We start from the raw sequence: 24,667 nt of genomic DNA on the forward strand, positions 1-24,667 counted from the left end.
GATAGTAGGAATATGCACCGAGATGAATCATTTGCCCTAGATAATCTCCGACCTGTGTACTCCTTCTCCAGTGATTCATTTTTGTTTCTATACAGCTTTAAAAGTTGAGGCAATATGTGTGTTAAACTTTCCATCAGCCACCTGTGAGGATCTGAGTCACTCATCTCTCTAGCCTCCTTTGTTCTGGTGCCCAAAGTTTGATGACCTAGAGACATACATGAGATGAGGGTGGGGAGGGATGGAGATTCTCACAGACTGCTTCAGTTCCTTAGTGGTAGTCAAGCTTGGGAAAGAGCCTTTGTTCTTGAATGTTGTACTTTTTTTTTTTCCACTCTACATAAGTTCTGGGGGGTGTTTTTTGTGTGTATATTTTGGACCCTTGATCTGTGATTATTAATCTCTTTACCTTCCCAAAGAATGACATTGATTATGTCATTATTGTTCAAACCCTTCACCAGCTCCCTAACACTTGAAGAATAAAGTCTTAAGCATTCACTCTGCGATTAAGTGTTCTTACCGTCAAATTCTAGAATAGTGTTGTGGTTGTGAGCATAGATTCTGGGATTAAGTATCTGATTCTGCCTCTTGGATGACCTTGGGCAAATTGCTTAATCTTTCTAAACCTCCTGTTTTCTCATGGAGCAAACAGTGGAAACTGTCTCATGGGGGTTGTTTTGAAGATTCATTAAAATAATGCATAAAAGGGCTCACTTTTATGCCAACAACATAAAGGCTCAACAGAAGGTTGTTATTTTTACCACCTCTCTCTCCCCTGATCCAGCAAACTGGACTAATTACTGCTGCAAACACTATTGTGAGTACCCCATAATTTGTATTTTCTTTGAGACTTCTTCTGCCTCATGCTTTTGCTCACTCCTTCCCCTCTTTCCTGAGTTCAAATGTAATTCATTCTCTGGTATCCTCTCACAGTGTTGCTTCCTAGATAGGCAACACTGCTTCCACAAAAGTAATTCCTCTTGTCCTGCTCCCCACATTTCTAAATGACCTCTCTTTTCTTTATATCCCCTACATTTTTTTTTCCCTAAGTTGGAAGTGGCAGCCACTTGAATCAAGGATGCTCTCCAGGACTCCCACTGGTTGACATCTGAAGCATGTTTTTTCCTTCACCCGTATCTTAATGTCATTTCTCCCCATCATGCCACTCAGCCTTAACTCGTAGACACAACTACTCTGTGATCATGTCCAGGACTCAGCAGATACTCAATAATGGAAATGATCTGTGTGGAGTGAAAGGAACTCTCTCAGGATACCATGTGTATTATTCCATCTGAAGACCTCATTTCATCCTACATTGAAACTCCCTAGAAAGCATATATAGTGAGATTTGAAGAGCCTTTGAGCCTGGGGAAGATTTGGTGACATATCAGATGTATTTTTTGGCTCAGAAATATAAGTTGGGCTTGGGGATTCTATATGTGAAGCTCTCTATGACAGCTGTCATTTTCACTTATGGTTCAGGTTAAAAATGATTGCATGGAAACCAGAATGCTTTGTTATTTGAACAGATTATGATGGATTATTTGTTTTGTTATCTTTTTCCTTCACAAGATGGTAGAAAAAAGAAGAAGTCCCCTAAATTTTGAAAATAATATTTCTTTTCAGGAATAGAATTGGCCTTTGGGTAGGGTTACTGACTGTAGTTTTACTCAGCAATATTGGTATGGAGAAGGTTTTAAAGCAAAACAGAAAGGAACATATATTATAGGAACTAAAAGCAAAACAGAAAGGAACACATATATTATAGGAACTAAAAGCAAGACTTTGGATGCAATCTCAAAAATGACAGAAGGATCTCTGCTCATTTCCAAGGCAAACCATTCACTATCACAGTAATCCAACTCTAAACCCTGACCAGTAATGCTGAAGAAGCTGAAGTTGAATAGTTCTATGAAGACCTACAAGACCTTCTAGAACTAACACCCAAAAAAGATGTCCTTTTCATTATAGGGGACTGGAATGCAAAAGTAGGAAGTCAAGAAATACCTGGAATAACAGGCAAGTTTGACAGTGGCGTACAGAATGAAACAGGGCAAAGGCTAATAGAGTTTTGCCAAGAGAACGCACTGTTCATAGCAAACACCCTCTTCCAACAATACAAGAGAAGACTCTACACATGGACATCACCAAATGGTCAATACCAAAATCAAATTGACTATATTCATTGCAAAAGAAGATGGAGAAGCTCTATACAGTCAGCAAAAACAAGACCAGGAGCTGACTGGCTCAGGGCATGAACTCCTTATTGTCAAATTCAGACTTAAGTTGAAGAAAGTAGGGAAAACCACCAGACCATTAATTTATGACCTAAATCAAATCCCTTACAAATATACAGTGGAAGTGACAAATAGATTCAAGGGATTAGATCTGATAGACAGACTGCCTGAAGAACTATGGACAGAGGTTCGTGACATTGTACAGGAGGCAGGGATCAAGACCATCCCCAAGAAAAAGAAATGCAGAAAGGCAAAATGGTTGTTTGAGGCGGCCTTACAAAGAGCTGTTAAAAGAAGGGAAGTGAAAGGCAAAGAAGAAAAGGAAAGAAATACCCATTTGAATTCAGAGTTCCAAAGAATAGCAAGGAGAGATAAGAAAGCCTTCCTCAGTGATCAATGAAAGAAATAGAAGAAAACAATCTAATGGGAAAGACTAGAGATCTCTTCAAGAAAATTAGAGATACCAAGGGAACTTTTCATGCAAAGATGGGCAAATAAAGGACAGAAATGGTATGGACCTAACAGAAGCAGAAGCTATTAAGTTCAGTTCAGTTCAGTCGCTCAGTTGTGTCCGACTCTTTGCAACCCCATGAATCGCAGCACACCAGGCCTCCCTGTTCATCACCATCTCCTGGAGTTCACTCAGACTCACGTCCATCAAGTCTGTGATGCCATCCAGTCATCTCATCCTCGGTCGTCCCCTTCTCCTCCTGCCCCCAATCCCTCCCAACATCAGAGTCTTTTCCAATGAGTCAACTCTTCGCATGAGGTGACCAAAGTACTGGAGCTTCAGCTTTAGCATCATTCCTTTCAAAGAAATCCCAGGGCTGATATCCTTCAGAATGGACTGGTTGGATCTCCTTGCAGTCCAAGGGGCTCTCAAGAGTCTTCTCCAACACCACAGTTCAAAAGCATCAATTCTTCGGCACTCAGCCTTCTTCACAGTCCAACTCTCACATCCATACATGACCACAGGAAAAACCATAGCCTTGACTAGACGGACCTTAGTGGGCAAAGTAATGTCTCTGCTTTTGAATATACTATCTAGGCTGGTCATAACTTTTCTTCCAAGGAGTAAGCATCTTTTAATTTCATGGCTGCAATCACCATCTATTAAGAAGAGGTGACAAGAATACACAGAAGAACTGTACAAAAAAGATCTTCACGACCCAGATAATCACGATGGTTTGATCACTCACCTAGAGCCAGACATTCTGGAATGCACAGTCAAGTGAGCCTTAGGAGCACTACAAACAAAGCTAGTGGAGGTGATGGAATTCCAGTTGAGCTATTTCAGATCCTGAAAGATGATGCTTTGAAAGTGCTGCACTCAATATGCCAGCAAATTTGAAAAACTCAGCAGTGGCCACAGGACTGGAAAAGGTCAGTTTTCATACCAGTCTCAAAGAAAGGCAATGCCAAAGAATGCTCAAACTACCGCACAATTGTACTCACCTCACACGCGAGCAAAGTAATGCTCAAAATTTTCCAAGCCAGGCTTCAGCAGTACGTGAACCATGAAATTCCAGATGTTCAAGCAGGATTTAGAAAAAGCAGAGGAAACAGAGATCAAATTGCCATCATCCGTTGGATAATCGAGAAAGCAAGAAAGTTCCAGAAAAACATCTACTTCTGCTTTATTGACTATGCCAAAGCCTTTGACTGTGTGTATTATGACAAACTGTGGAAAATTCTAAAAGAGATGGGAATAGCAGACCACCTGACCTGCCTCCTGAGAAATCTGTATGCAGGTCAAGAAGCAACAGTTAGAACTGGACATAGAACAACAGACTGGTTCCAAATAGGAAAAGGAGTACGTCAGGCTGTATATTGTCACCCTGCTTATTTAACTTCTATGCAGAGTACAGCATGAGAAATGGTGGTCTGGATGCAGCACAAGCCGATATCAAGACTGCCGGGAGAAATATCAATAACCTCAGATAAGCAGATGACACCACCCTTATGGGAGAAAGTGAGGAAGAACTAAAGAGCCTCTTGAAAGTGAAAGAGGAGAGTGAAAAAGTTGGCTTAAAGCTCAACATTCAGAAAAATCAGGTCATGGTATATGGTCCCATACTTCATGGCAAACAGATGGGGAAACAATGTGAGACTTTATTTTGGGGGGCTCCAAAATCACTGCATATAGTGACTGCAGCCAAGAAATTAAAAGACACTTGCTCCCTGGAAGAAAAGTTGTAACCAACCTAGATAGCATATTAAAAAGCAAGACATTACCAACAAAAGCCTGTCTAGTCAAAGCTGGACCTACTTTTCAAGGTCCAACTAGAAGCTGTCTTCACTCCCCAAGGGAAAACCCAAGTGAGAGAGGGGGTTAGGAGTGATTATAGAAATGTCAGACCACTTTGCCTAGAGAAAATGAGGAAAATGGGAGGGGAAAGGAGACTGACTCACAAAAGATCCATTTAAAAGGCTCTTTTTCAGCAAACTGTCCTTTGTCTGCTCCTACTGTGGTTGCATGGTACAGAGCTTTCAGGGAGGTGGGTATCTCTCTGCTCTCTGTCCTTAGATAGTTGTCTGTCTAAATTGTCCCCATTTTATGTCATTTCTATAGTGGCTGCATTGCAAGGCTTTTTTCCTATTTCTCCTCTAGTGGCATTACTCTCCCCAAAACTCTTTTCCAGCCTTGCTATTGGTAGTTGTGAAACATGAGATACATTGAATATGAATTTGTTTGTCTTCAAAACACACAGTTTTATGAGAAAAACAAAAACAAAAGGGTGGCCGTGCTATTTTGAACAAAGCTTCTATAACCGTGGAATTAGGAAGGTGTACTCCAGTGAACTAAACAGAATATGTATTCATCTGCATGGGGAGTGTCTGAGGATCTCAAATTCACTGATAGTTGCTATATGCCCAGACAGTGTAAGCTGCTGCGTGGTGTGTTCAGGAAATCCCAACAATCCTGGGTCACCACAAGTGGCTCAGTCCAAGCAGATGTTTTAGGTTGCATGATACCCACAGACTTGGGTTGAAGTTAAGGCAAAATTTCCCAGTCCTCAATACAGGGAAAAAAAAAAAAAAAACAGGAAGAGCAGTCTGTTCCCTAAATCAACCAAAAGCACAGCTTGCTCCCTGCCGCAGTCCAAAACTCTATTACCAGACAAAAGAAAATCTAACTGGGAAGAGGAATCTGTTTCTAGCAAAAACTTGTTATTCACTCCAAAGTCAAAATTGTGAATGAATTCATTCATTCAACAAACCACTATTGACTTTTGGATTGCCCAGTGTTTTCCATTGTCTACAAAACTGCTTGTCTCAATTTATATACCTAATGGGAGGCTAACTATAACTTACACTGTCTGTCTGAGGAATGAAGATGATTCCCAATGATTGGAATGAAAATATCTGTAGAATGGTTATTTGAATCTTTCTCCAGAGAGAGACCAATAGTTCAGAGACTGAGCTGATGAAAGGTATAAACAGGCTTGGACAGATCTCCCAGTGCAGGGGGCGGGGGAGGGGGGGCGGAAATACTACTAAATATTATGTCCACTAACATACTTTTTAAGAGCAGAATTAGGAAAAAGAAACTTCTCTACCAGTCTCTTCTTGCTGTCATGAATTTCTATTCTCAGGAATTAATCAAATTAAGAATCCAAAGGAAATCTCATATGAATAGATTCTAGATTCAGAAGTATTTTACATTAGATTACACTGCAGTGTCTGATCTGTTTTACTTTGGGGAACAAAGAGTGGTCCAGTGTGTGAGTTTGGAAGTAGATGTCAAGGTACAGCTTGTTCTTTATTGCTATTGCCAGCCCAAGGCCTAGTTTAATACATTAAAAAACTCAGATTTTTTTGGAACCAGAAATGTTTGTATTCAGTGGGTAAAGAGCAAGTTGAACAGAGAATTTTTGTGCTGTATAATCTCATATCATCAGTTTCCGTTTTCCAAACATGCACTTCCTATTTCCTTGACACCAGGATCACTGAAGGAAACTCGAACCAATTGCAGGCCTCTCTGATGGTAGCAATTAGGGCAATCTCTCATCTGTGTAATGCTTGAGTTTTACCTATCTCCACAGTTGAGACCCCACGTTTAGGCCCCAGGGATTGGGAGGTTTATCAGGTTGCTCCTGCAAGCTTCTCTTATCTCCCAGGAAGGCCTCCTCCAGGGATTGTGTGGAAAGGCTAAAAGGAATTAAACTGGGGACAAAGCTCCTTCCGGAGCCAGTACTCTCCTTGTATTACTCAGCCTCACCTTCTCATCCTTGCACAAAAACTATCCTACTTCAGCTTCCTGTGAGTTACTCTGTATTTTCAGTAGCCCTTTCCTCATCACCAGAGTGCCTCCAGAACCCCCAGCTTCTCTGAGAAGCCTTCTTCCAGGCCACAGGACACTCTGTGATCACGGGGCTCCGTTCCCTTCACCCAGGCTGCCTCTCTCTGATTGTTGGCTTGTTGAATGTTCACCTCACCTTCTAAATCTGAGCTTAGGTGGTGAGATTTGACGTCTGAGTTCCTCAGCTGACTAGGGTTCTTTTTTCCTGTGCTTTCATGCAACCATTTGATCCTCTTGGTGGCCGAGCTCATACTGGGTGAGCGTGTATGTGGATGTTCATCTTCCTTTGTGACTTCCATGGGCACAGGATGCTTATTTTTATGCCTCTAGTGCTTGAGAGAGGTAAAATGCTCTCAAGAGAAGGAATTTTTCAATCACTGGATATCCATAATCACTGGATTATACAGACTTTAACAACAGGCTTTCCATGAGAATTTAATAAATAATATGAGAAGATGCTCATTTTTTTTTGCATGAAGGGAAAAAAAATATACAAGACCATTTATACCAGGATTCTAAATTCTATATACATAAAGATGTATATTTTAATAATTGTTGTATATATACATATATAAATATACACACAGAGGGAAAAAAAGATTAGAAGAAAGTATACCAAAATCTCACTTGGTTATTTTGATAAAAACTATTTTTTCTTACTATTTTTCTCCAGATACTCTATAATGAATGTATGTTACAGTTATAATTGAAGGGAAAAAATTACTATTTAAAAATGAATGTCAAATAGGACTATCTTAAGATGTCATGCACACATCTAAGCCAGTTAGAATAAAATTTGGTGAAACAGAACATTGTTACGTGTCATATTCTAATCAGAGGAAAAATAATACAGGACCATACATTTTTAGTTACTGTTCATAGTGGACTTTTTTTATAGTTTCATCAGTAGAACAGGAGGTATTTAAACCAATTTGTTTCTTATAAGATAGAAAGTAATGTATTTTTAAATTGAAGTCTATTGAGATCACAAAGATATGGGATTTAGTCTAGAACATATAACAGGTCCCCTGGGAGTTTGTCTTCCCTTTCCACCCACTATGGCCTCCCTCCCCCCACCCCCTGAATGATATGCAAGAAAGGTAAGATTAGATTACTCAAGCATCTATATTCTCTGTGCTCTGAATGATGTGGTGTAGCTTTAAAAGGCAGAGCAGGGAAATGATTAAACTGTGAGACTAACCTTAACGGTTACAAAAGAAAAAGAATGAGGCAGCGTTTTTCTTCTTACCAGAAGTCTGTGGCGTTAATCCCATGTTTATACACCTTTTGTGGAAAGGTCCTTTCAAGATCCTCACAAGGTCATGAAACCTATCCCTTTTCTTGCTCCTCACTCTCAGGGAAGAACCAAATCAATCAAGCAAAGGAGCTGGCCAGCCCAGTCCTCTGGGTGGCTTTTAGCTACAAAAACAGTTCAGCGGTCAGTCATGGGCTTTAGAGTCTCACAGCCAGGGCTGAAATCTTAGCTTCAGATCTGACTTCAAATTAAGACTGATGAACTGAGGCTCAGTTTCTCCATGTGAAAAATAGGATATATGCATTTCATAAAAATAACCACTTCATAAAACTGTTAAAGATTACACGAGATAATATGAGTCAAGTGATAAGTACAATATCTGGAGCGTAAGTGCTCAGTATATGGCAAAATATGGCATCTACTCCAAGTTCTACCCCTATCCATCGCCCCCTGCCTTTTTTTTAAAATTGTTTTTTCTTCTTCAGCCTCAGTGTCTTCCATCTGATTGTATGGATTTACTATCACAAATAGTCCTTTACTTTTTCCTCTCTCTGGCTTACTGTTATTTCTGTATACTGATCTCAAGTTTGGGTCTTAAATTAGATCCCGGTACTCTGAGGCCTCACTGCTGGGCAGTGCCTCCTTTTGCTCCATTTTCCCTTCTGTCTCAAGTGCCAAATTGGCTTTTGGGCTCAGTGTTCTACACTCCTGGTCCAGATTTAGCTTGCAGACCATTTTATAATGGAAACACTGCAAGTTTTATTTATATAAATCTTGAGTTTAAGTTCTCCTTCTTAGAAGCTGTATGATTTCAGGTAAATTGCTTGCATTTTTGAGGTTGAGTATTCATTTTTCTCCTGTCTAGTGGAGGGACAATGCTACCTGCCCTGTACCCACTACCTGGGGGAGGAGGGTCAATTAAAAGGATTAAATGTAAATAATACACATGAAGCTCCTAGCAGAGGGCTACATACAGAAAAAAAGGTTTTTCCCTCCTTCTTCCTTCATAAGTCACCACTGTACATTAGGTCTTCTTCCCTCCAGGACCATCCTGTCTTGTTTGTATTAGTGAGACATGCTAAGGAGCAGACTGATGCATTAAAATGCTGCTTAATTCAGGGCAATCCGCTAATTAGGAATTCATGACCATTTTATCAGGGCCCAGGCTGAAATTTACCTTGTCAGTTTAATCTTATGGGAGAGAAAGGAAGCCAAGGTGCAAAGAGGAGGACTGCAATGGTCTGACCCACTCTGTACTGAGAGCTACTTTCATGAAGGGAGTGAAACTGGCCTTGCTTCATATTAAGTAGTATACAACTGACAAAACTCGAGTATGTCAAGAAGGCTATCACATTTATTAAAAATAAGAAATCAAGACATCGTTTTAATGTCTTTCAGCCTCTGGATACTTTTTTTCCCCTAGGGAACAGAGACATCCCTGAATAAAAAGATCTCACCAACTCCATAAACTTGGTGGTTATACAAAACCCATTTTTTTCCAAGTATGTCAGACACACCCTTCCAGTTATAGGAATTCCACATTTCCCTCTTTAAGCTTCAGAGCTAAAGACTGAGTTTGTTACTGACTTTACATACACCTTCCATGCTTTTCTGCTAAGGAAAGGAGGAGCTTGGAATTTCTTCCACACAATCTTTAAAATTTTCTGAGCATGTAACAGAGAGATTATAGGAAAATTGAAGGTTAGAATTAAAGTTAAGCCTCATGTGAACATAGTTTTGATGGGTATCTCAGAAATTCCTAGCACAGAGCTTTAGAGGGGAAGAGAGAAGAACTTTAAGATATTAAGTTTGCAGAGTCATCTCCCATGAATGCTCCATATGTGCTTTGTCTGCCTTCTTCCACATGCTTGTGACCTCCAACCTCTCCTTTGGTAGATGCTCCCCCTACCACCTTAGAAGGGTGCCAGGTGGATGTGGAGGAGACTGAATGGTGTCAGGCAAAAAGAGAAAGGAGCAGCAGAGGAGGAGATGGTTACATAGCATTACTAGATCAATGGATATAAATCTGAGCAAACTCTAGGAGATAGTGGAGGACAGAAGAGCCTGGCATTCTGCAGTCTGTGGGGTTGCAAAGACCTGGACACGAGTTAGTGACTGAACAACAGCAAATGGGCCTTGGTTGTCTTTTCTATAAAATCGTGAAGAATAAAAACCCAGTTTATCGGGACTATTTTGGAGATTAAATTAAATCCTCAGATTCTCAGGATCTGTAATACAGAATAGTAGCCTGAAATATCCTAATGGTGAAATGACTGGGAAATGCTATGTACTTTGTATTAGTACCATCAAGTGTCTGAGGAGCTCTACAATACTAGACATCCATTTAGTTCTCTCAACCTGTGCTGGGCAATGCTGAATAAGCAGGTACAAAAATAAAGCACTCCCTTGCTATCTCTTTATTCTTACCATGTACCCTAAGTTCCTGATTTGGAGTACAGAGTGAAGGAGCTGGTATCACTGCAAGGGGGGCAGAGCAGAGATCTTGCCAACACCAGATTAGATCAAGTCCGGCAGGGATTCTAGGTCAAAATAATTCCAGAACTCTGGATGAATGGTGATTGTCAAAGTCTTTTAAGAGACATTTTCCCTGCAGGTAATCCCTTATGAATAACAATTTTTAAAAAGTCTATTTGCCAGCAGAGTGAGAGTGACAGAACTTAGATGAAGAAAGCATTTAGTTGTATTTAGAATGCATCAGAAGTAGTTAAACTCCCCTTTTCAGTGAATAGAAAGGCAGAAAGTATGGTTTTCCTGGAAAAATGTTAGGGATGTGAAAATTTTTTCCCCAGTAATGAAGAAAAGAAAATGCCCTGGAACATGACTACAGAGATAGAAAGCAAACACCAAGTAAAGGACTGATCATGGTGTCCTTAGCAAATAAATGAATGAATAAATAGAAAACCACATAAGAGAAGATAATAGATTTCAGTATTGTTTGTTTGTGAAAGAATGGATAGAATACCTTTTGGCCAATCACACAGGCAAATTGGAAAATTTGATAATCAAGCATTGCATTTGTTTTTATATTCATGGCATCAGTTCAATTAGGCAAACTTGGGAATGCCTGTTTTGAGAAACTGATCCAAAAATAACCTTGTAAAATCAAGTTAGAGAAACATTATATGCCCTGAGGGTGCAGGAAGTGAAAGAGAAAAATATGAAATTAGAAAGTGACCTATAATAGTCACTTCATTGGTAAAGGTGATATAACTTCCATTACCAATCGAGACCTAGTTTGATGTCTAATTTCACTGGCTGTCTAACTATCAAATTAAATTAAGTACAAGTGAGAAAATACTTGGTTAGGGTAAAAAAAAGTGCTATACTATTTTGCTTTCTCTCGACTGAAAACCAAACCAAGTAGCACGGACAAGGAAAAAGAAGCTCAAATATTTTATTGGAGAAGGAGTTAAAGGGTTTTACCCCCAAACTGACCTGGCAGAAGATAGTTGGCAAAAAACACTCGGATTTCCTGCTGCTTATTGGTGGTGGTGGTGGTGGTTTAGTCGCTAAGTCGTGTCCGACTCTTGCGATCCCTTGTTATATATCCAGAATAGGGAAGTAGTTTTGTCATTGTTGTGGTGGTGGTTTTTTCATTTACGGCACTAATATCTGAGTGCTGATTATGTGCCAGGTTCAAGTCATTGCTGTATGGGATAAACAATGCCTCCTCCCTGGTCTGGGCCTAATGCTTTGGCATCATTCTCCTTTCACAGTTTGCAGAACTAGCAGAAGAATTTGTTGGGTAGTCCATTACTCTTTGTAGATATTTGAAGACAAGAGTCCCCAGCAGGAAACCCTCCCCAACCAAGGCTGCATCCAAAGCATCTCTAGTCCCCGGTGTATCCTACATGTAACAGGCAAATACCGTGAGGCAGAAGCTTTCCTGACCCTTTCGTTTGCCCTTGTGCTAAAATATATCCTGAATAAATGGGAACTTGAAGATACAAGGCCGTTGTGAAGAAGGGCACCAGAGGTTGTGAGAACTGTAAAAGAGAAGCTCTGCACCGTAGTCTAGAAGGCTGCTGGTCCCAGAGCAACAGACGGAGGCAGCCTTCTCCATGGATAAAAGTCTGACCAGGGCAAGTTACAATCCTTCTCTGGGCCCCAGTTTTTCTGCCAACAAATGAAGGCTGTGGAAACAGATGCTCTTATTCAAATACTTTGTTTTTCTATGCAGCTCACTTGCTTCAGCATTTGAACTTCTCTTCTACACAGTAGACTCTATGGGAAGGAAGGTGATGATTTTTTTCTAAGAGATTCACACACACAGAAAAGGAATTTTACAAAGAAATCCTTCATCCTTCCTCACCTGCACTTCGTTCTCCCTTTCCCTTGCTTTTGCTCAGCTGGCACCGGCTTGCTCTCAATTTCTTTTTACAATCTCATCGTTCCTGGTGTGACAGCATGTCTCTGGGAGCAGGTGCCAGCTGGAACAGTCTTTTAAAAACATTTCTCTGCTGTATCAATCTGCATCTTCAAGTGGGTCCTCCTTCCTCTAACTATACCTTTAAATCTTCCCCCTCCCCTACTTTGTGGATCTGGCCTCCTACCTAAATCTGGCTCCTTCTGTTCTAAATTTCACACACATTATTCGGGAAACACATTATTCTGCAAAACTGTTTATACCTATTATTTGGATGTAAAATGCCAATTGTAGAGAAGTTGTTCTCTCTTCTATTAATCACTTACTTTTCTCAGTAGACATCTCCCCACTGATATGTGGATTATTATGTATCTAGGCATAATGACAGCTGTTAAAGGAATAACATGCAATACACTTTGGAACTTATGTTTTAGACTGATGGGGAATATGACTACTACTGAAAAAAAAAAAATCATATTTTTAACAAGACCCTTACAGAGAAGGAATGTGACACAGCCAATGTATCTGTGTCTTTTGCTACATTTAGCTCTACATGGAATACAGTAATATACCTTTTTTCTTCATATGAACTTTCCCTTCCATTAGGTCTCATCAGTAATATTTAAAATATAGAAATCCTTTTCATTAAAATATTTATTTCTTCCTTTAGAAAAAGAAATCAAAATTTTTTAGGCCTAGTTTCAAAAAGCAACATGCTGTCCGTAGTTTATTTTGGTGGTTGTTTTTAGGGATGTGAAAAATATCACCACTGCAACTAGCAAGAACTATAAATGATACATTATTGCAAGTGTTCTAAAAAATCAGAACAAAACTAATTTATTATAGTTCTGTCTTCATTATACACCACATGTTGGTGAGTTAAACACAACAAAATTATTGTCTTTTTTTTTTAAAGTGTCTACTAAAGATAAAAAGAATAAGGTAACAATTAACATGTAGTTTGTTACATAAAAAATCTGATATACATATTTCTATTGCCTGTTAGCTTGTTCTAAGCCTTTTAACTATTACAAAAAGAAAAGTTGTTGTTCAAAAGCAAACATTCAATTTAGTTGATACAACATTACAGTACAGTCAACTAACATCATTCAACAAAGGTAACAAGTCTAGCCTTAGCTTCTTGAGTTAAAAGTCTATAGACCAGATTGCTACAGAAGTTTCAATGCTGCTTCACAACCTTGTGTTAGCTTTTTGGAGGACACGGTACTGTCTGCTGATGGCTTCAGAAGAAGGGGTCATGCTACTGGTAAAAGCACAGGGGAACCCCAACCTGTCATTAATCATTTTATTGAGCATTGTAGTTAGAACAGCATTATTGAGTTTAGCACAACAACTAAAACAAAATAATAATAATAATAATATAATAACCATAATCATAATAATGATAAGAATAAAAACCAAACACAAACTGGAAGCCTAGAGACGCTGCCAGCTGTGTCAAACCCTTGCGATACGCTATACTAAAAAAATTTGAAATATCCACCCGTCCTCTCCACTCTGCCACAAACTAGCAAAGTCAAAAATACAAAAGTCTTCAACTTGTTACTTTTGCAGAATAAAGCAAAAACGTCTTTGTGCTCCTTACTACCAGAAGCAAAATATCCACTGAGTTACCACATGTAATAGCTTCTGGATGTGTCAACTTGGGTTGGCTTGGTGTCTGCAGTACCATCTTTGTCTTTCTCGCTGTCACCTTCCCAGAGGTTAATGAGCGGTGGGTACAGCTCATTTAGTGGGATGGAAGAGGTTTTTTGCATATACTTTTTTAATGAATGATGGTAGTTTTTCCTCTTAAATCTTTTGGCAACATACACAGCAATGGACGCAAGGCTAATGACGGCAAACATGGACCCCATTACAGCAGCAAGGGCTGTACTGGTTTCTTGATCAGAAATGTCCAGCGCAAAGGCAGCATTTTTGGTTGTGACATTAACACATGACTTTTGAGTCTGCTGATGAATATTGGACACTGTGAGACACACTTCATAATCTGTGGAAGGCTGCAGATGTGTTAGGTTGTATTCATGAACATCTACCGGGACCCTGGCAGTGTATGTTATGTGGGGGTTGTCAATCTTCATGGTGGCAGATGACCATTTTAAGTTTGACGTCATGACATTGGAATTGACTTTCCAGGACACTAAAATGGAATGAGATTCTGTCTGCTTGACATATATTTTCAGCACCTGGGTACCATCCAGAAGGGTTCCATTAACCTTAATCATCACCACTCGAGTGTCTGCCCCTTCCACATTCTGGGCAACACAAGTGTATCTTCCTGAGTCTTCAATCTGTATTTTAGATATTTCCAATGTACCTTCACTACTTAGCTTATATTTCTCTGAAAGGGTTTCCACAGTTATCTTATTCCCCAGGGGAGTGACCCAGTATATTTCAGGTTCCGGCTCAGCCATGGCCCGACAGTCTAGGAAAACTGTTGTGCCAATATCCATGTTTAAATGATTTGGAAATGTGTCATGAGATATCATTGGGAGGCACTGCTCATTGGAATCCTGGATTAAAACTTCCTTTACCTGTTGCCCTCTGTATTCAGGTGGCATGGCACAGAACATAGACAAGGGCTCCATGAAGCGGATGTTTGTCTTATTGGAGTTAATCCAGTGGATGACACAGTCACACCTCAGGGGATTGCTGTGGATACTGATCTCACGCAGATTAGGAAGGGATTCTACTGTCTTTTGATAAACAGCATTCAGAGCGTTGTTGTTCAACATCAAGCTCTCTAGGGCAGGAACACTTCGAAAAGCCAAGCGGTGGATGTAAGATAATTTGGGGTTATTGGTGGCTTCTAACTTTGTGAGTTCAGGCAAGTTATCCAGGGCATAGCGATCCACAGAAACGAGCTCCCCCATATTGTTGATCCCCAGTTCTTTTAACCGAAGCATATTTTTGAAGTCCCCTTCCTGGATTTTGTGGATGGGGTTTTTGTTGAGGTCTAAGAATTTCAAGTTAGGAACTTTTTGCAGGGCAAGTTGAGGGACTTTGACCAGTTTGTTATCATAAAATGACAGACTCTCAAGGCTATCCAAGCCCACCAAGGCATTTCCAGGAATATCAGTGAGATACATTCCAGCCAAAACTAAGCTTCTCAAATTTGAGAGAGGTTTGAAGTTCATATCCAGAATTCCAATCACGGGGTTTTCCCCAATCATGAGAATTTCCAGGTTGGGTGTGGAATCAAACCAGCGGCTATCGATCACTTTCAATTTGTTGGAATTCAGGTGGAGCCTTAAAAGATTTTTTAAGCCTGAAAAAGCATTGGCAGAAATAGTGCTAATCTGGTTATGGTTGATGTATAGTTCTTGAAGGTTGCTGAGGTCTTGTAGACAATAATCATTCATTTCCGTAATCTGATTTTCCTCCAGATGTAGAGTGGTGAGCTGGGTCAGGTTTGCTAGCCCTACCTCCTTAATATTTGTAAAGTTGTTTTGCGAGAAATCTAGCTCTGTCAGGTTGAAAAGCTGCTGTAGCTCATCCACAGTCTTGGCGATGTTATTGCTCTGTAAGAGAAGCACTTGAGTGTCACTGGAAAGGTTGCTGGGAATCCTTGTTAAGCGGAGATCATTGCAGTCAACAGTGGTGGCTTCTCTGTACGTTGACTGAGGGGTAAACCAGGGCCTAATTTCACATACACAAAGTTGTGGACACTCACTACTTTGTAGGGAAGACCCAGTTAATGAAGTCATGAGCAAGCTCAGCACCATCTGGTAAGCTGCTAAAACAAAGCTCATCCTAGCCATGCTGGCTTGCCAAGCAAGTTGAACTCCTGACAATTGTTAAGTTTTAACAAAACACGAGCACTATATAGTGGTATGAAAGACAGCAAGCAAAAAATGTAAACATTTAAGCAAAGTCTCTGTTGAAAACTGTAGAATTCCAGAGTCTGAAGTGATGATTTCCTGGAGTTTCAAAAGGCAGGAAGCAATCTGGAGTCTCTTTACCTGTATCTCTCAATTCCAGGCATGTGCACAGCTCTATGGCATAAGTTATTTCAGCCAAATCAAAGTCTGGAGATGTGCCTGAAAATCAGATTAGGACAAATGTTATGTTTACTCCATATACATTCTACATTACAGCTTTTCTTTGTCTACTAAAAAGACAATCACATTAAATCTAATAACATTCAAAGTAATTAAACAAGCTTTTAATTTGTAGAATACTTTTAATATATTATTACACATACTAAACTAGTTTTAGTGTTCCTTCACTTTTACAATTAATTGGGACTTCTTGTATTATTGAGTGAAATCATTAAACACACAGGTACACACATATACACACACACTTAATAAAAACACTTGGAAAAGCCCACAGATGTCATTTCTTCCAAGATGAAGGTAACTGTAGAAACTACATATATGGCTCAAAAAAAAAAATTAAAAGGTCATTCCTCTTTGTATTTTAATTGTATTCTTCATTTGTTTTCACGAATTTTTTCTTTTCCAAATGGTAGACATATTCAGCCACAGCTGATCTAGCTCAATTATTCTTATGCAAAAATTTAATTTAACAGAACTACAAAAGAAAAATATCAGTTTTTCTTGTATTCTCATAGACACGTCTGATTTTGACTGAATGAAACTGTAAAAGGACTCTAGTCCACCACACTACTGGCCTTCATTAAAAATACAAATACACTTGTACATCTTTATATATAATTTCACATGCATGATTTCATCCGTCTCATAGGAAATGACATGGTCACTTAATAGCTATACAAGGGTATGTTATTCAACCTTATTTAACATGTTAAATAACAAGGGCATGTTATTTAACCTCTTAAAGCCTCAGCTTCTTCAACCATAAAGCAGGATTGGTCATAAAAGTATCTCTCTCATAGGATTATTGAGAGAACTAAAAGAATCTATGTAAAGCTCTTAGTGTAGTGCCTGGCAGATATTAAATGCTTATAAAAGTTAATTATATTTGTTATCTTATTATAGCTCTCATCTATTTAATTTTAGCTATACAGTGGTTATTGGAGGATAAGTAAAAGAAGGAAAGCTGGAGATGTTTGATTTTATTTAGCCATGTATCATCTACTGATTTTGATAAGGTCTTCTGGAGTCAAATATGCATTGCTCGCCTGCTTGTAAAGATCATACAGTAGCTAATGCTGCTGGTTTTTCAGATTACATCACACGTAAAAGTCATGGATTCAGTGTCTGTCCTGCTCTCCCAAGACCAGTCCAGTCATTTGCTACGATATTAAAAGTAGAGATATATATTTCCTTACACTTGCTATAATGCAATTCAGCTCTGAGTACTGAAGGTACTTCAGTGACTAGTGTTCCCTTTATCTTCAGAAGATTACTATAAGGATTCAATAACGTAGAGCATATAACATGTTTGAAGCCTAGTGTTCAATAGACAGTAAGGTCTCAATTCATATTAGCTGCTATTACTACCCTCATTCTTTACAAAACACAGTTATCCTTGTGAGGGACCAAGAAGCATAATGCTACAAATAGTCATGCAGTTCGTTCTCTATTTGTTATATATATATATATATATATATGTAGAAAGAATGAAAAATTGTACATTTTTCAGGTTGTTTTATAAGATACACAAACCAAGTTACTGGTCTAACAAGATGGAATTTTTTTTTTTTTTTTAGGTATCAAATCACTTTATTTTTTTTCTAAAAGGTATTTATTTATTTTATTTTATTTTATTTTTTACTTTACAATACTGTATTGGTTTTGCCATACATTGACATGAATCCACCACAGGTGTACATGAGTTCCCAACCCTCAACCCCCCCCCACCTCCCTCCCCATATCATCTCTCTGGGTCATCCCAGTGCACCAGCCCCAAGCATCCTGTATCCTGTATCGAACCTAGGCTAACGATTCATTTCTTACATGACAGTATACATGTTTCAATGCCATTCTCCCAAATCATCCCACCCTCTCCCTCTCCCACAGAGTCCAAAAGACTGTTCTTTACATCTCTGTCTCTTTTGCTGTCTTGCATACAGGGTTATTATTACCATCTTTCTAAATTCCATATATATGTGCTAGTATACTGTATTGGTGTTTTTCTTTCTTTCTGGCTTACTTAAGTCTGTATAATCAGCTCCAGTTTCATCCACTTCATTAGAACTGATTCAAATGTACTCTTTTTAATGGCTGAGTGATACTCCATTGTGTATATGTACCACAGCTTTCTTATCCATTGGTCTGCTGATGGACATCTAGGTTGCTTCCATGTCCTGGCTATTATAAACAGTGCTGCAATGAACACTGGAGTACATGTGTCTCTTTCAATTCTGGTTTCCTCAGTGTGTATGCCCAGCAGTGGGATTGCTGGGTCATAAGGCAGTTCTATTTGCAGACAAGATGGAATTTTAAAAAACCATCCAGTACAGATCTGGGAAATCAGAAGTGGGAGAAGGAGGCTGTGTGCTGCATAATGCTAGATGCTCACTGTCCTCAGTGGGGTAAAACATACTGACATCCTCCTCCCCTTGATGTGGATACTTGAGCACATATCATGGATCTGCAAAACTTTTCAATGTTTAACACTACCTGATTGTGACTTTTATCAAGAAATGCCATAAAATAAAAACATACCTCAGAGAATAGCATTTTCCAAATATTATTAACTCCACAAGTTTATTCTACTCTTGTTTCCATTTACAGTAATCTTAAAATAGGGACAGTGGTCACAATAGATGTTCAGTTAAGAACATTTTGCCACAGGTTTTTCCTTAATTTTAATTCATAATAGAAAAACCAGAAGAATAAATATACCTTTAATAACTCTGAGATGGAATTTCACCTAATTTTTAAATTCTGACTGAACTGAAGAAAACATGGCAGAAAGTAAAACATATATTTAAGTTGTGTGAGACTCCCAAAACAGTCTGTTATCATTGAAGAGTATCTTTTATGGGGCTATCCTTTGAATATTATCATGCGGAATCCCTCCATTTTAGTTTATATGATGAGGTTATTATATCAAAATATTCAAAATTCTCCTTGACACATACACAAACTTCTTTAAACAAACACACCACACAAGCTCAGAATGTCAGCTATCATATCAAACATGGAGGGAAGATATATTCTCTCAAACTAGCATTCAGCTCCTTTGGGAGCTGAGAATAAAACTTCCTTAACACAAAAGGAGGTGTTTAGGATGTTTCTATTTGTATACCATTGTAAATTCTCTTTATTGTATTCTCCCAGACTTATTTTTGAACATTATACATAGAACAAAGCTTCATAGAGTCCCTATACCATTTTAAAACATAGGTTATGTCTCAGGAACCATACATTAACAGTGTTTAAAAGTAAAGCCATTATTGCAACAAGAGAAGAAAACTACAGACCAATATCTGATGAATATTGATCCAAAAATCCTGAACAAAATACTAGCAAACTGAATTCAATGGCACTTTAAAAGGATTATACACTACAATTAAGTTAGATTCATACATAGAATGCAAAGATGATTCAATATATGAAAATCAATCACTGTACACCATATTAACAGAACGGATGACAAAACCCACATGATTATCTCCATTGATTCAGAAAAAGCACCTGACAAAATCCAGCACCCTTTCATGATAAAAACACTCAACAAACTAAGAGTAAAAGAAAACTGCCTCAACATAATAAAACCTCTATATGAAAAGCCCACAGCTAAAATTAGCCTCAATGATGAGAGTTTAAGTTTTTCATCTAAAATCATGAACAATGCAACAATTGCCACTCCTATTTACCTTAGTAATAGAACTCCTAGGCAGAGCAATTAGACAAGAGAAAGAAATAAAAGCCATCCAAAGAGGAAAGGAAGATGTAAAACTGTCCCTGTTTGCTGATGATATGATCTTCTATGAAGAAAGCCCTAAAGATGTCATGCAAAAATCCTCCAAGCTGTTAAAACTAATGAACAATTTAAACAATACTGCAGGACACAGTGACTTAGCAGCAGCAGCAGCAGCAGCAGCAGCAGCAGCAGGACACAAAATCAGTTGTGTAGCTATACAAGTTAATGACCCACCCAGAAAGGAAATTAAGGAAAGAATCCCACCTACAATAGCATCAAAAATAATAAAATACTTAGGAATAAACTAACTCAACCAAGGAGGAGAAAGACTTGTACACTGAAAATTATAAAATACTGCTAAGAGAAATAAAAGAAGATGAAAATAAATGGAAAGAAATTCCATGTTCATAGACTGGAAGACTTACCACTGTTAAGATACTATCTACCCCAAATGATCTTTAGATTCAATGCAATCCCTATCAAAATCCCAATGACAATATTTAAAGATAATTAAAGAAAAAAATCTTAAAATTTACATGGAATCTCAAGGAGCCCTGACTAGCCAAAACAATCTTGAAAACAAAGAACAAAGATGGAGGCATCACACTTCCTGATTTTAAAACATACTACAAAGTAATAATGACCAAAGATAGACATAAAAACCAATGGAACAGAGAGCCCAGAAATAAGCTCTTCCATATATTATCAGAAGATCTTTGACAAGAGCGCCAAGACTATACATTGAGGAAAGGATAGTCTGTTCAATAAATGGTATGGGTATCCAGATGCAAAAGAATGAAGTTGGGCCCCAAGAGGATAGTCACTGTCAAAAGGACAGAAAAGAACAAACTTTTGATGAGGATGTGAAGAAATTAAAACTCTTGTGCACTACATGTTGGAATGTAAAATGGTGTAGCCATTATAGAAAACAGTATGGAGGGCTCCTCAAAAAATTAGAAATAGAATAACAATATGATTCAGCAACCCCAGTTCTGGGTATTTATCCCAAAGAATTCAAAGCATGATCTCAAACAGGTATGTGCACACCAATGTAAACTGTAGTGTCATTTATAATGGCAAGAAGTGGAAGCAACCTAGATGTCCACTGATGGGTGAATGGAAAAAGAAAACATGGCATATACATAAAGTGGGATCTTATACACCTATAAAAAGGCTTTAAAAAAGAAGGAAATCCTGTCACATCTACAATATGAATGGCCCCTGGGGACATTTACACTAGATGAAATGTTAGTCACAGAAGACAAATACTCTAAGATTCCACTCATATGAATTATTTAAATAATCAAAATCACAGAATCGGAAAGTAGGGAGGTGGTTGCTAAGGACTGTAGAGAGGGGAAAGAGATTAGATTAAAAAAATTTTTAAACTTCATCTTGGAAAACTAATACTCAGTTTTACTCTGATACTCAGAGTATCAGTTTTCCAAGATGAAGAAGTTTTGAGAGCTCCGTACAACAGTGTGACTATACATTTAGAAAATGGAAGATGGTAAGTTTAAGTGAAGGACAAGGAAGCCTGCATACTTCAGTCAGTGGGGTTGCAAAGAGTTGGACATGACTTAGCGACTGAACAACAACATTTAATGTTAGGGCTTTTTACTATAATAAAGTAAGTTAATCATAATACAGGCCAACTTTTATCACCAACACACAAATTAAGATCTTAAATTCTGCAACAAATAACAAATGGCTAGCACAGATTATTTTTTAAAGTAAAACTGATTTGTTCTAGGGCTGATTGGACCAAAGTTGGTCAAATGTGAGAAGACCGTGTTTTCCATAAACAAGCATGGCAGTTTAAAGGAACGGTCCCTTAAATAATAACAAATCATAGCTTTAAAGGCCCAGAATTGGCCAGTGATGCCTTTCAAAGAGTCCATGAGCAATTATATAATTAAATTTGATGCTTCTTTTTTATATGTTTGGAACACTCTGCTCTGCATATAAAATTTCAAAGGAAATGGACTGCATGGTCATCACCATCAGTGAAATTGGCACTGATTCCCATTTCCCCCATTGAATCATGCAGATGGATGTTAGTTTAACAAAATCACAATAGTTGATAGGAATTTGGGCTAGAATCTTTATGCATGAAGTTCTTAGGGAACTGGGCAAAAGAAATAAGCAAGTCACAGTAACATGACGGTTGTACAAATTCTAGTTACACTAAACACAGATAGCTCTCAAATTACAGAAAGGATTCTGTCCTGGGGGAATCAAGTGGTCTGAATTCAGAATCAGACTTCTTCACTTACTTACTAGAAGTGTTACCTTATACAAACTACATACATTTTTTTGTGTCTCAGTTTCCATGGCTTAAAGTAAGACTAATTATACATACTTCATATGTGGAAACTAAATAAAATAATCTATGTGAAAGTATTCAGCCCAGAATCTGGGAAAGAGTCCAGCACAGACTGAGACCACAAATCCTTATTTGAATCTCTGGAGCCTCATCAAATTTCCCCGTTAAATTTCATTCTCACTCTGCAGTGTGATTGGGAGGTAATGAATAAGCAAATCTCTTTAAGACTCTTGGGTATGACAGGTATTTAGAAAAAGAGTTATTTTTTCTAATTATTTCAAAAATAATTATTGCTTACCATTTCCATTCTATTTTTACCCAGTATTATTGGAATTAATGTTATAAACCCAGAGAGCAAATATTGCACTGGGGCTAAATTAAAACTTGTTGCAGGCAAGCGAATTGTGAAACACAAATCTCTCACCTGGAAATTAACATCATCTCATAGACACTATTAGTTACATCAGTGAAGAACTAAAACTTTGACCTCCTAAAAGCTGAAGAAAATGCCTTTAGCAGACATATGCTTTTATGCAAAGTTTCTTCGGTGGCGAAATTCACACCATGTACATAATGTTCAGAAAAATCAGTCTTTTAGCTCTGTTGTTCCCCACATAGATCCAGGGCTAACACAGCATTCAGGTTTGATTGTCTTCTTTGCGGAATGGCTTGAATAATGGAGAGAAGGGATTTTTATTCCAGTAAGCTTTCCTTCTGGTTAGACACAAAAATTGTCTGCATACACATTCTCTCTCTATCCATTCTTCTGTTATGGGGGCTGACGTGGGTGTGGTACGGTAGAGCAAACCTCACTCTATGGATTGACCTCCCATAAGGAACTCCCCTATGTCTGAAGGCCACCTTGACTTCTGCTCCAGGTACAAGTGCCTAATGATTCACAAAGTCTGTAAGCTTTTTGAAACAGGAATTTAGCACAGAGTTAAGAGTGAAGTTTCTGGAGAAGCAGACCTGGTGTCAAATTCAGCTCTGTAACCTTGAGCAAGTTACTGAAGTTTTCTAAGTCTGGTTCCTTTTTTCAGAAAATGGCTATCATAAAGCCTTCTTTGGTAAGAGAATTAGGATGAGATGTTAAATAGGGAGCTTTTGGTAGAGGATCCTACACATGGCAAGTGCTCAACAGGTGTTAGCCATCACTACTTACAGGTTTGGTGTCTCATATTGAATCGGAGTCTCTTAACGGGCATTGAGGATGAAAGGGTGGTGGAAATCAGTACAGTGCCATTTTGGCAGCAGCAACTGCAAGTTCTGAAAAGGACTTGGCCAGAGGCCTTCTAACAAGGCAGATGGCTATAGCAGGTAGAACCAGAGAGAAAGACAGAGATTGCAGGGGTTTCTTTATGAAGGGTATATTTTATTTCCCTTAAGAATGAAAGAAGGTCTTGCTAATGCGTTCTGAACTCTGAATCTGCAAGAACTGCTTTTAAAGGCATTAGTTTCTTACACTTTCTTCTGGCCCTTGACCCTTTCTGACTTTTAGATTTCTTTCTCCAACCATTTCCCAAAATTACGCTCCTTGTTCGCACATTATCCAAAATGAAGCACCCTGTAGCATGTGTTAGTGACCGCAGATGGGGGGTGCATATGGGAGGAAGAGCTATAATCATCTCCATAATGCATTAAGGCAACAATAAAGTGTATCCCCTTGTAAGGATGTAATGGAGCTCGCAGAGGCTCTTTTGCATAAGGAACTGTTCCTGAGAGCCCACATTATTCATCAGCAAAGAGTGCAGCAGTGTGTGTGAATGGGCTGAGCAACAGAACGAACACACCAGGGAAACGATTCTTCATTTTGGCTTCACCACAAACTTTTCAGATGACCTTGAGCAAATCCAGTACTCTGAGTCCTATTTTATTTATCTCACAGAAAGTGGGTCAAGAGGAAAGACAGTAGCAGCTTCCGAGACCAACACAATCCTCAGGAAGTCATCTCATCAGCCCATTCTCCAGTGTCATGAAAACTACATTTCCTGCCATTTCAGAGAGGTAATCCTTTTTCCTGCCCTTCTTTCTTTCCTTTGTTTCTCTTTTTTGGTTATTAAATTGTTATACAGGCATGGTGTTTGATGATTATGCCAAGGATCTCAAACTGCAGTGCCTTCAGGAGTCAGGTGGGTAAAGTCAGTTGAGTAGAACACAGAAGGAAATAATGGTCATGTAAAAAGGTGGAGAGTGCATGCACTCCAAAAGGCATCCACAGATATTTATATCTGTACAAGCTAAAACAAAACTATGTGCTTTATGAGACCTTTAATGGCATGTGGCCAGTTTGAAATCTCTGAACTATTTAAATATCACCATAGGTAACAATATCACCAATAAT

General features: G+C 38.6%; 1 protein-coding gene across 3 annotated transcripts in view; it reads right to left on the reverse strand.

Annotated features, from left to right (window-relative positions):
• Window positions 1-6,959: 6,959 nt before the first annotated feature.
• The window catches only part of LRRN1 (leucine rich repeat neuronal 1), a 48,983-nt gene continuing 31,275 nt past the window's right edge, over window positions 6,960-24,667 (reverse strand). For all 3 annotated transcript variants that reach the window (XM_004018314.6, XM_060402188.1, XM_060402189.1), the window contains exon 2: window positions 6,960-16,240. In XM_004018314.6, coding sequence (XP_004018363.1) covers window positions 13,811-15,961 — 2,151 coding nt within the window. In that variant the 5' untranslated portion in view covers window positions 15,962-16,240 and the 3' untranslated portion in view covers window positions 6,960-13,810. The remainder of the gene's footprint in view (window positions 16,241-24,667) is intronic.

Source organism: Ovis aries, chromosome 19 (assembly GCF_016772045.2).
Source record: "Ovis aries strain OAR_USU_Benz2616 breed Rambouillet chromosome 19, ARS-UI_Ramb_v3.0, whole genome shotgun sequence".
Lineage (NCBI taxonomy): Eukaryota > Metazoa > Chordata > Mammalia > Artiodactyla > Bovidae > Ovis > Ovis aries.